This window comes from Sus scrofa, chromosome 5, assembly GCF_054392235.1.
Source record: "Sus scrofa isolate SSC_HxYL_T2T_F1_AM1 chromosome 5, Sscrofa_HxYL_maternal_Yorkshire_Landrace_v2.0, whole genome shotgun sequence".
NCBI lineage: Eukaryota > Metazoa > Chordata > Mammalia > Artiodactyla > Suidae > Sus > Sus scrofa.
In genome coordinates, this window is record NC_139387.1 from 15,898,106 (window position 1) to 15,910,125 (window position 12,020).

The 12,020-nt window shown below is 43.9% G+C and overlaps 1 protein-coding gene across 4 annotated transcripts in view; it reads right to left on the reverse strand.

The window, feature by feature from the left end:
• Window positions 1–12,020, reverse strand: part of POLR3B (RNA polymerase III subunit B) — a 122,212-nt gene that overhangs the window by 26,838 nt on the left and 83,354 nt on the right. For all 4 annotated transcript variants that reach the window (XR_014803094.1, XM_084955464.1, XM_021091574.2 and 1 more), the window contains 2 exons: window positions 11,310–11,427; window positions 9,609–9,751 (listed from right to left, as the gene is read on the reverse strand). Coding sequence is in view for 3 of the 4 variants with exons in the window: in XM_084955464.1 (XP_084811590.1) it covers window positions 9,609–9,751; window positions 11,310–11,427 (261 nt within the window). In the remaining variant the exon portion in view is untranslated. The remainder of the gene's footprint in view (window positions 1–9,608; window positions 9,752–11,309; window positions 11,428–12,020) is intronic.

The following is a 12,020-nucleotide window of genomic DNA, read 5'->3' on the forward strand; positions in this document are numbered from 1 at the left end:
GCTACATCCAAATGCCTCCTCAACATCTTCACTTGGAGTCTAAAGGGCATCTCAAACCTGAGGGCCAAACTTTCACCCCTACCCCTGCCCCTGCTTGACTCCAAAATACCATCCCCAATCCTCCCCTTCTTGGTAAAATAGCCTTGCCAGCTGCTCAGGCCACAAACCTCATCCTCAGCTCCCGTCTTTTCCTTCCCCAACCTCTCAGCCATCAGCAAGCCCTGTTGCTCTAATTCCGGAGCACCCCTGGAAACCATCACTTCTCTCCTTTCTTCCACTGCTACTGTCCTCGTCCAAGCCACTGTCCCCTTCCGCCTGGACCAGCACCGTAGTCTCCCTGCTCCCCTCCTTGCTCCCTTCCAGTCGGCTCTCCATGTGGAATCCAGCTGACTTCTTCAAACAGTTAGGTTTTCTCACTCCTTTGCTCACACTCACCATCCAGCAGGCCTACTGGTTCCCAGAATATTTAGAATGAAGTCCCAACTCCTGTCTTGTGGCCACAAGGCCCTGTAGGATGTGCCCCTCTCTTTTTTGTCTCACTATCTCAAACCATGCTCCTTCCCAGCACAGGCCTGGCCTTTGTCTGTTCCCTGGATACACCAAGCTCACTAGTGCCTCTGGGCTGTTGACCTTAACTCTCCCAGACACTTGCTGCACTGGCTCCTCCAGGTCTTGGTGCTAGAGGCACTGGCTTAATACCAGTCCCCGTGGCCTCCCTCCTCTGTTGCGCTCTTTTTAGGCCTGTCAGTCAACAGGTTCCACTGACTTGCTCTTTACTGTTGTTCCCTATTTTCCTTTCACAGGAAAAAAAAAAAAAAAAAAAATCTTTGTCACAGCCCTCCACATCCAAACCCCACCTAGTCCGCCCTCCTTTCCTGCCCAGCCTGCAAGAGAGGACTCAGGACAGACCTACCAGCAGTCCCCTTTACTGACCGCTGGCTGTGCACCAGGCACTGTGCTCCCTGCTTTACACACATCATTCTGTTTAATCCCGGGAACAACTCCTAGGAAACCGTCTCCATTTCAAAGAGGAGGAGGCCAAGGCATAAATGGATAAAACTGCTCACTTGGTGCTCAAAACCTTTACCTCTTTGCTATATTTCCTCAACCTGAAGGCTTTCTTTAATGCTGAACAGGGCTGGCCATGAGGTAAAGGGGACTGTGCCCATTCCGTAAGCCCACAGGGCAGGGCGGGCAGGGCCGGTGAGTGTACGTCACAGCAAAGTGCACCAGGACTCAATACGACCATCACGACGGTGCCACCTCAGAACGGCTGCCTCAGAAAGCAGCAAGGGCCTCCCTTGGCAGGTCACGCACAAAATGGAAAACTCAGCTGCCAGAAATAATCTAAAAGAAATTCTTGTACTGGGGAAGATGGATTTAGACCAGGCTTTTCAAGCCCTGAGATTTTACCCCTATCCACAATAAACTCTAAACTTCCTAGCATGAATGGTCTTCCCCACATGCCTAAGTATTTAACTACATGAAATCCTTTGTATTCATTTTTTTGCCAACTCCTCATGGGCATTTGCCAAGGGTTGCGTTTCCTTTCTACCTCCCAGAGAACCCAACAGAGTTTTGAGCCCAGAGCAGTGACTGTGATATGACCGAACAGATTTCTCTGGGCAGATTTTCACTGGAGTTCAGGTGCACCTATGCGTGGGCATGTGCCCTTAGCTATTTCGGCTGGAATAACGTCAATGGGCTTGTGTGGACAGTTAGGATTGGGGAGTTATGAGTGCAGGGTGATAAAAGTCGTGGTGCCAGTCTGAATAAAGATGAGGCATTCCATTTTTGGTATTTACTAGGAAGAGTAAGTCACACTAATTTGGCGAGGGAAGATTCTGGCTTGTTGTATCTGTGCATTTAAGACATTTTAAAAAATAAATTATTCCACAGACACACTGAGTGGATACCATATAATAGGCAAAGTGATGTGCTGGGTGCTTGGTGGTGGTGGGGTTGCAGGGGCGGGGGAAGGGAGTAAATACATCAGCAGGGCATATTTCTTATCCTCAATGAACCTAAAATATACTAACGTCAGCCAACAAAGATATTCTGATATTTAACAACCACATGTACAAGTATTTTTAACAAAACCATTGCTATTTTTGAATCTTTACACTTTCATTTATAAATGAAAAGAATTCGATTTTAGGTCGGTGACATTCCAGGAAAAAGACAAAATGGTAGACCTCGGTTACAATAATAATCCAGGAAAAAGACAAGCTATTCTTTTTTTTTTTTTTTTTTTTTTTTTTTTTTTTTTCTATTTCTTGGGCCGCTCCCGCAGCATATGGAGGTTCCCAGGCTAGGGGTCCAATCGGAGCTGTAGCCACCGGCCTACACCAGAGCCACAGCAACGCAGGATCCGAAGACAAGCTATTCTTAAAAGATGATTAACATCCTTCTGATAATTGCTAGTATTTATGTCATAATTCTGAATGTGTGAACTTTAAACATTTTAAAGTCAGTTTTCAATCTTGGAAATGATTAAACAGTCAATAAAAACAAGACACCTTGGGGGCAAGGCTCTGGTCAACAGACAGAAGACTGGCGCTCTGGAAACCCTTCTCGCTTTTTACTAAAATAATTTTAACTTCAGTTCTGTAAGTTGCAGTGAAAAACACTGGGCCTGCTTAGCATTCTTGTGTTGAACATTCTCGAATAACAGACATAAGGACTTCAGGTAAACAGGGCATATGGAACATGTGTTTATTCCCACTCCTTCTCTAAACCTCACTAATGTAGGAGTTGACAAAATTAAAAAACCTATAAGGATAAAGAATGGGCAAGAGATAACTGTCCAGTCTTGAAAGCTGACGAATAGAGGAAAGAAATGGAGGTGGCTTAAGAGAAGGAGAAACGTAGCCCAAGTACCCGCAGAGGAGGCACAGGGCGGGGGCGGGGAGGAAGCAGACAGCCCTCGCCACCACTGCCACCCCACCACTGCCACCCCACCACTCCCACTCCGGGGAAGGCTCAGGAAACGGACACCAAGTAGGTGAAAAGCGGAATGTGGTGTGGGGCCGAGGACCCCAGGACCGACTCGGAGTCTCCCCCTCCATCAGCAGTCCCAGCAGGCTCTGAGGTTCAGGTGCGTCCAGACTGTTCCCTTCTCACCACTTCCCCACTCACCGCCAACTCTCACCCAGGTTATTGTAACAGCCTTTTAACTGGCATCACTGATCCCTCACTTGCTGCCGACGGTCTGTTTTCACAGCGGCCAGAACAAGTCCGATCATGTATCTCACCCTGGTGCCCCGCTTCATGGTAAAAACTGGAGTTGAGGGTGACCTACGAGGCCTCACATCTGCCTCCTGACCGCCCGCTCCCTCTGCTGCGGCCACACTGGCCTCGGGCCGGCCCTCCAGCACTCCGGGCCATCCCTTTACCTCCCCTGCTTCCCAGCCAGAGAGGGTCTGCTCCCTTCCTCCTCTGAGGGCTTCACTCAAAGTCATCTTTTCCGTGAGCTGCTGCTCCTCAACCACTTTACTTAAAATTCCACCACTAACCACCCCGCCCCCGTGTTTCCCCTGCTGCTCCTCTGTCTTTTTTGTTTGTTTCTTTTCATCTCAGTGCTAATCATTATCTCTTGTGCCCAGAAGAATGTAGGCCCCACGAGGGCTGGGATTTGGTCTGTTTTGTTCATTACTTATCACCAGGTCCTAGAGTAATACCAGACACTTTGAGATACTTTAAAAATGTCTGGATATGTCCACATAAGAAATCATCAGAACCCAAGTTTCTATTCTCCACCCCAAAGAGCCAAGAAAACTACCCTTTTACCCCAACACTGAACCAAGAAAATGAAACACAATGAGCCATGACCCAAGGGTAGTGAGCACAGCAGAGGGTGGGGTGAGGTGCCCCCTGATACAGAGGAAGTAAGTCAAAGTCTGTGCACTGTCCCGCCCTCATCTGGTTCCAGAAGGTCAGCTGATAGCCTTAAGCACTGCACCCACCCTCATTCCCAGCTGCAACCCTCAGGCAGTATTCAGAAAGATCCTAAAGTAGAAACCAGCAAGAAAAATGGTTCACTGCCCGAGCCGTACAATGACATTCACTGGTCAACAAGTTTTATCTCTGGGAACCAGAGTTTCCAACTACTTTTTAGGGATCGAAGAGATACCAGACATTAAAGGGAAGCTTTCAACAACAACGACCAGACCCTTAAACACACAGGAGGGAAAGAAACCCCTCTCAAGAAAGAGACAAAACTAGGAACAGAAGAAAACTGAGGAGTTCCCGTCGTGGCGCAGTAGTTAACGAATCCGACTAGGAACCATGAGGTTGCGGGTTCGGTCCCTGCCCTTGCTCAGTGGGTTAACGATCCGGCGTTGCCGTGAGCTGTGGTGTAGGTTGCAGACGCGGCTCGGATCCCGCGTTGCTGTGGCTCTGGCGTAGGCCAGTGGCTACAGCTCTGATTCAACCCCTAGCCTGGGAACCTCCATATGCCGCAGGAGCGGCCCAAGAAATAGCAACAACAACAACAAAAGACAAAAAGACAAAAAAAAAAAAAAAAAAAAAAAAAAAAAAAAGAAGAAGAAAACTGAAAACCAAAACAAATGCAAAAAACTAAAGGTAAAAACAAAAAGAAAACTGAAAATATATGAATATATATACCTGTTGTTAAAAAAAGGAAGAGTATAAATCAAATTTTAACTAGAAATAAAAATATATGATAGGTGGGTAGGTAAAACAAAAACAAAACAAAAAACCCTGGAAAATCAAGTTGGTTAAATTGCCTAGAAAGAAATGGAAAGTAGAGGAGAAAAGATAAGAAAACTGGAGCACCAATCTGGAACATCCAATATCTAATAGGAAAACCAGAAAGGACACAAGGAAAATGATGAAGAAGAAATTACCAACAAAAAAAAATAAGAAAATGTTCAAGAATTGATGGAACTTGAACCTCCAGAATAAGAGGATGCCTGATTTCCAAGGACAAGGAATGAAAAAAGGGTCTATATAATTTCAGAATCCAAGACTAGAAGACAGTAAAAGCTTCCAGACAGTGGGGTGGGATGGAGAAGGAGAGAAGGAAGAAAAGAGAGAAAAAAACAGAGCGCACACAGAGATCAGGAAGAATGATAATACAATTCATGTAAGGAACATGGAATCTGGACCACCATGTAGCGATGCCATCAAAATCCTCAGGGAAAAGAATACATAAATCTAGAGTTCTATACTCAACTAAGTTATATATCAAGTATGAGGACAGAACATGTTCAGACATACATGAGCTCAGAAAATTTACTTCCCCTGCATACTTTTCTCAGCAATTTAACAGATGGACTACTGCACTACAGGAGTGGGAGATGGGGAGAAAAGCAACATGGAAAGAGCCAAGAAACAGGAACTCAAATGGGAATTTCATAATTGTTTACCATTCAGCAAGCTTAAAAGTGCACTGTGGACTGTCCCCGCTAAAATTCTTACGGAACTCCTTACTCCCAGAATACCTCAGAATGTGACGTTATGTAGAAACAAGGTCTTTAAAGAGGCAATCAAGTTAAAATGAGGTCATGAGGGTGAGCCCCAATCCACTTAACTAATGTTCTTGTAAAAAGGGGAAATGTGGATGCAGACAGGTGCAGAGGGAGGATGATGTGAAGACACAGAGGAAAGCAACCCAGCCAACACCTTGATCTTGAACTTATCTTGACCTCCAGAACTGAGCACCAATAAATTTGTTGGTCCTAACAGACTATTGATCATGTGGAAAATTGCATTGAAAGGCTGTCAATGGTATAGAAAAATATATAATAGATAAGAATAAAGAAAATTAAGCAATTTTTTTTTTTTTTTTTTTTGGTCTTTTTGCCTTTTCTGGGATCGCTTCCAGTGGCATATGGAGGTTCCCAGGCTAGGGGTCTAATCGGAGCTGTAGACACCGGCCTACGCCAGAGCCACAGCAACATGGGATCCGAGCCGCGTCTGGAACCTACACCACAGCTCACGGCAACGCCGGATCCTTAACCCACTGAGCAAGGCCAGGGATAGAACTCGCAACCTCATGGTTCCTAGTCGAGTTGGTTAACCACTGCGCCATGACGGGAACTCTGAGAAAATTAAGCAATTTTTTAAAAATGAGAGTATTAACTTCTGAAAAAATAAAGTTATATAACAAAGGAAACGCGTGCCAACAACTACTTGGTTTGAGAATGAACAACATTTATGGAGTCAAATAATGCAATCTAAATAATTAAGCAACTTAAAATTATAACAAATCTACTAAGAAATGGAGGTTGAGAATGGGAAAGAGAGGTGGCAAAATGCTTGATCCTCCTACCAACCATGATAGGAAACCAGCAGGCAATACAGAAACAGATGAATGGATATATTAAGACTATTATTTAGAAATATGAAGATGAAAATGAGAAGAAATTGCTTCTGGGAAGCAGAACTGGAAGAAAGGCAAGAACTTATGTTTTTCAGTACAAGCCATCCTTTTTTGTACTCTCTGACCATTTTAAGCCATGTGCATTTATTATTTGATGAAAAAATTATACGTTAAGAAGAAATAAAATCGTGCTCAGTTAAGGGTCCTATGTTGTTCCTTCCACTACTCTGCTAAACCTTACATTACCTATTTTTATGTTTGCTTGTTCTTTTCTCAATCTTTTCAATAAATCTAATGAAGCTGTAAAAAGAAGAGAATCTCAAGGGAATCCGGGCTAATCAGAAGGTTTTACCCTCAGATTAAAAGCCATCTGGAAAAGGAAAACTCGCAAGATAAACTCCTCACGATAAGCGAAAGGTCATCTAGACCCAGGAGGACTTCTCTGAGTTTCGTTTAGAGATGTACCAGTCAAAACCCCCTAAGATTGAACAGCTCTCTAAAATCTGCTACATTTCAGATCGTTGCAAGTTGGAAACCACCTCTGTCAATGAACATTTATCCGTAGCATATTAACAGTCTGAGAAAATGGGACAGCACAAAGGCTTGCTGGCATATTACCTAAAGGTCTGTAGTTATAGGAAATTACTAATCAAGTGCGGTTTCCATTTTCAAGAGCACTGCTTTGTCTATACTATACACACACACATTCACGTCGAATGTAGAGATTAAAACCTGGGGAAAGTCAGCCCCTCCAGAGTGAGGAATCTTGCTTCTTTTCGTTTTTCTCCCTACCTTTAATTCACTCATATATTTAACCATTATCAACTACCTAAGTATCTACTATGAAAGGCTCTTTCAGGCTTTATGAGAATATAAGAACAAGGTCTCTGTCCTCAAGAAGTGTAAGGGAGTTAGAGCACAGTGGATAATCATGGAAATGTATGCCAGCCTTTGACTCCTTCCACAATACTCTGCTGGAATAAAGCACAAGGTTTGGAATAGTTCAAGTTCGTAAACTGATTCCGAATGGAGACGTCCTTCCATGCGTACACTGACGTAAAGCTGCCAAGTGCGAATATTTTAAGAGGAGTTTCAAGTTTTGCTCCTGTCTAGGTAACAGGTCAGGTAAAACAGAAGCTGTAAACAAGGCCACGGCTACCCTAGGAAGGACTCAGGAGTGTATCTCAAAAATTGACCAGACCAGAGAGAAGGAGGAATAGTCCCAATATAGAAAATTTGATATTCATTGGTAATCAGTGGAAAATACGGGAACCTCAAGATATATTTAAACATACTCAAAAGGTAAGAATTAGCATCTTAGGAACCTGTATGAAGTAGAGGTGTCAAATTCACACTTATGGATGGAACCAATGCTTTCTTATAAAATACTGATAGTCTATGGAGTTCCCGTCGTGGCGCAGTGGTTAACGAATCCGACTAGGAACCATGAGGTTGCGGGTTCGGTCCCTGCCCTTGCTCAGTGGGTTAACGATCCGGCGTTGCCGTGAGCTGTGGTGTAGGTTGCAGACGCGGCTCGGATCCCGCGTTGCTGTGGCTCTGGCGTAGGCCGGTGGCTACAGCTCTGATTCAACCCCTAGCCTGGGAACCTCCATATGCCGCGGGAGCGGCCCAAGAAATAGCAACAACAACAACAACAAAAAGACAAAAGACAAAAACAAAACAAAACAAAAAACAAAACAAAAAAAAAAAACCAAAAAAAAAAAAAAATACTGATAGTCTAAAATAATCTTATGTCTGTCAACTGAACTAAAAAATGCTTCCTATGAAATAGTATCTTCATCTCAAATAGTTTAATTGATGGAATGACAACAAAGGCTTGATTCATTTGACCAAATAAACTGTAATGTTTGATATACCTGCTTGGCAAATAAACAGTCAAAATCATCAAGAATAGAATGTGTAATTATCTTTAAACTCAATCAATTAAAAACAAAAAGATACCTCACTAGCGATTTAGAAGCAAAGGTGAAATTCGAAGTTAAAGAATGAATAACAGCCAATATTAAGGATCACGGCTATCACTTCTTGAGCACTTACTATGTGTCAGGCACAATCCTAACTGCCTGGCAGTCAGGAAAGAACAGTAGTTAGTTATAGACCATGGACTCTGGAACCAGGCTGCTAGGGCTCAGAAACCAGTTCTGCCACCAACTGGGGACCTTGGGGAAACTACTCTCTCTGTACTGTTTCCTCATCTACAATAATGCAGGTAATAATAGTACCTACATCCTGGGATTGTGTGAGAAACAAAAGAGTTAGGATACGTGAAGTGCTGAGAATGCTGCCAGGTGCACAGCTAGTGCAGCAAGTGTTAGCTGCTGTTGTTGTTCTTAAAACTAATAAGTGGCAGATGGAGCCAAAATTCAAAGTCCAGGACAAACTTCAACACTAGGTATATTGACTAAAAGAGACCCTACTGATAATGAGTTAATCAATGGTGAAAGAGTGTCACGTTTCTTGAAGATAAAAAAAACAAACCCAAAACTACAAATGAAAGAAAACCTAGCAAGAACCATCAATGGAAAGAGTGAGGCTTGCCAAGGGGATCAGATGGAGAAAGAGCATCTAGGGGAGGGATCCCTATGCAGTGGACAAAGCGTTTCATTGGAGGTGGGAGACCAGGAGTCTAACACCAGCTCAGTAACTAGCTGGTACCCTGCAATGAACGGCTGCTTACCAAGCAGGGTCTGCATTTCCTCATCTGTTAAATAAAGGGGGGCAGATGACTCTGGGGTAGCTCCTGGAGCCGACATCCTATGATACTATGACCCAATAGGACATACAGTATTTTAAATATATACCTTTCATAAACAGTATAAATATATAGTTTATTTCTCATCAGCCGCATGTACTTCAGTAGGTACATCATCTAGAAGGTATTTATAACTTTGGGCACAGCTACTGCAGGAGAATGAAATAAATAGCATAGAAAAGCAAAACTACAGTATTTTAATTTTTTTTTTAGGCAAGAAATAGATTTATTAAGATAGGACGCTTGTGAGAGATGTGAGCAGGCAGGCAAGGAGGCTCTCGGTATATTTTTAAATACCATTAAAATACAAACAAGTTAAACCGAGAAGTTAAATAAGAATACTTTTGATAACAAGGTAATAATTTTTGAAACATAGTAAATTTTTCTAACAGGGGAAAAGTTATAAAGTAGTTCTTATATATATATATGGTGAATAAATACTACATTCAGTTGTATTGAGCAAGCAAGGTGAGGAATGAAACAACTTACCTTTTTGCCCATGACGACTGCTAAACTTGTCTCCAATCTCTGGACGCCTTGTCTGTCTCAGCAGCATTTTGATCAGAAAAGCATCTTCGGCATTCGAAGATATCATCACTTTTTCGATATATGAATCCGTCGCTCCTTTGTAGCTAATATCAAGAGGAAGTCAATACAGCAGAGTTTTCAAACTGCCTTTTGTTTGAACCCATCACCCTGACGATATTATATTAAATACCTCTCAGAATAGTCTGACATTCCCATTTGGGCCTCTTGAAAAATGACTCATTTTTTCAATATTAAATTTAAAGGCAGTTACAATTTCCCTTTTACTGTCCTAGTTTAAAATGGCTAACATTTAGAAACATTTATTATGGGGCAGGCATAATGCAGTTTAATCTTCACCTCTTACACTCTTCACACATTATTCCCTTACAGGAAATAAGGAAAACTTATTTTCCTTAATCATCTACTTCAGATGCTTTTCCTTGGCATCTTCTTTTTGCTAAGAGAGGTAAGAACTTGTCCAGGACACATGACTCATACAAAGTGGACCTGGGGGTTGAGCTGAAGCCTGTTAGACTCAACTCCAAATTGTTAACCACTTTTTAAATACTACTTTTATCTATTTTTTCACACCCTTTGCCTCTTATCTGTTTTTTATATGGCAAACATTGTTCAGAGTCTAATCTGTGTCAGGGGTGTGGAGGCTCTGAACATACAAAGGTTATGTGGCCATGGGACCTGCCCCAAGGCAACTCACAACCAGCAAAGGAAGTGCAATAAAGACATCAGCGGTGTGGGGAACGGGAAAGGCCTGAGGAAACAAAAGTCAGTCCTACCAGGGGTTGGGAATGACGATGGCAGCAGGAAGGGGAAGGCCATCAAGCACTGTCTCACGGTGGGGGGGAGGACCCTGGCACTGAGCCCTGACCTGGGGGGAGGGATAGACAGTCCAGGCAAAGGGCACAGCATGAGGCAACGCAAGGAGGCCTGAAGTCGGATGGAATGTTTGAAGAATAAGAGACAATTTGCCAGAAATATGGGGGCGACTGGGCAAAAGGGTAAGGCCAGAGAGGTATGCCGAGGGTCACGGATGGTCCTGCATGGATCACTCTTTGGTTTGGCCTTTAGCCTACAGGCAACAATGTCAGTGAGATTTTACCTCATCTATTCAAGTTTTATTCTACTTACTCAAGAGAGTAATGTGAGCGGATAAGTAACAGAGGGGAGAAAAATCCCTCTGGCAGTAGCGGAGAGAGCCTGAGGGAGATGCAAGACTGGAGGCAGATGAGCGGTTACCAATAACTAAGAGTCTGGCGGGAGAGGAGGGTCGAACTCAGCCACAGCTGTTATGGAGGGGATACGAGAACTGCGAAGACGACAGAACTCAAGGGGGTTACCCAACTAGTGTGTGAAGCAGGCAACGGAAACCAGTCAAATGCATGTTGCAGGCGACTGGCCGGACGGTGGTGCCACTCACCAAGCGAAGGACCCAGAAGGAGCACGTTTGAGGCTGGGGTGGGGCAATGGGAGGAAGATGGTTTGGATCTGGGTTGGGAACCACAGCTGTCCAAGGCCTGCTATGGGGCGGAAACCGGGCAGATGTCTATCTGGGAGGCATCAGCCCAAGGAGCTGACCTCCAATTTTCCCATTCCTCCTTTTGAAAAACTCTTTCTACCTGTTTCCAAGGCGCGGCCGATACGTACGTGATGGGCACATCTTTGTACTGCGGCTGCTGTGGAACATTACTTCCTTCCAAGGGGATCTGAGTCACTGTGGGCATGGACTTATTGACAAGCACTTGCTTGTTCTCCACTTTCTCACCTGAGAGAGAGAGAAGGGTGTTCGACACACCACTGTCAGCTGCGTGGAACGCAAAGATTACCAAGGCATCAAACCATGTGATTAGACTTGGTGCACGAAACCCAGACATGGAAGGAAAAAAAAAATGTCCACGCAGTGGGAACTAGACATCAGCAGGGCTTCTTTGTAATTCTGCAAGCTTTTTGAGAAAGTCATAGATTAAGATCACAGTGTGTAAAAAATTAAGAAACTGATTTAGAGGGGCCACATTAATGAGAGAACATTCATGTCAGCAGTGGCAATTTAAAATATCTCTTAGAGAGTTCCCTTCGTGGTGCAGCGGAAATGAATCTGACTGGAACCATGAGGTTGCTGGTTCGTTCCCTGGCCTCGCTCTGTGGGCTAAGGATCTGGTGTTGCTGTGAGCTGTGGTGTAGGTAAATAGACGTGGCTCGGATCCCGTGTTGCTGTGGCTGTGGCACAGGCCGGTGGCTATAGCTCCAATTGGACCCCTAGCCTGGGAACCTCCATATGCCGCAACTGCGGCCCTAAAAAGCAAAAATAAAATAAAATATCTTTTAGGATATTAGATCAGGTTTGGTCTACTTAATGGT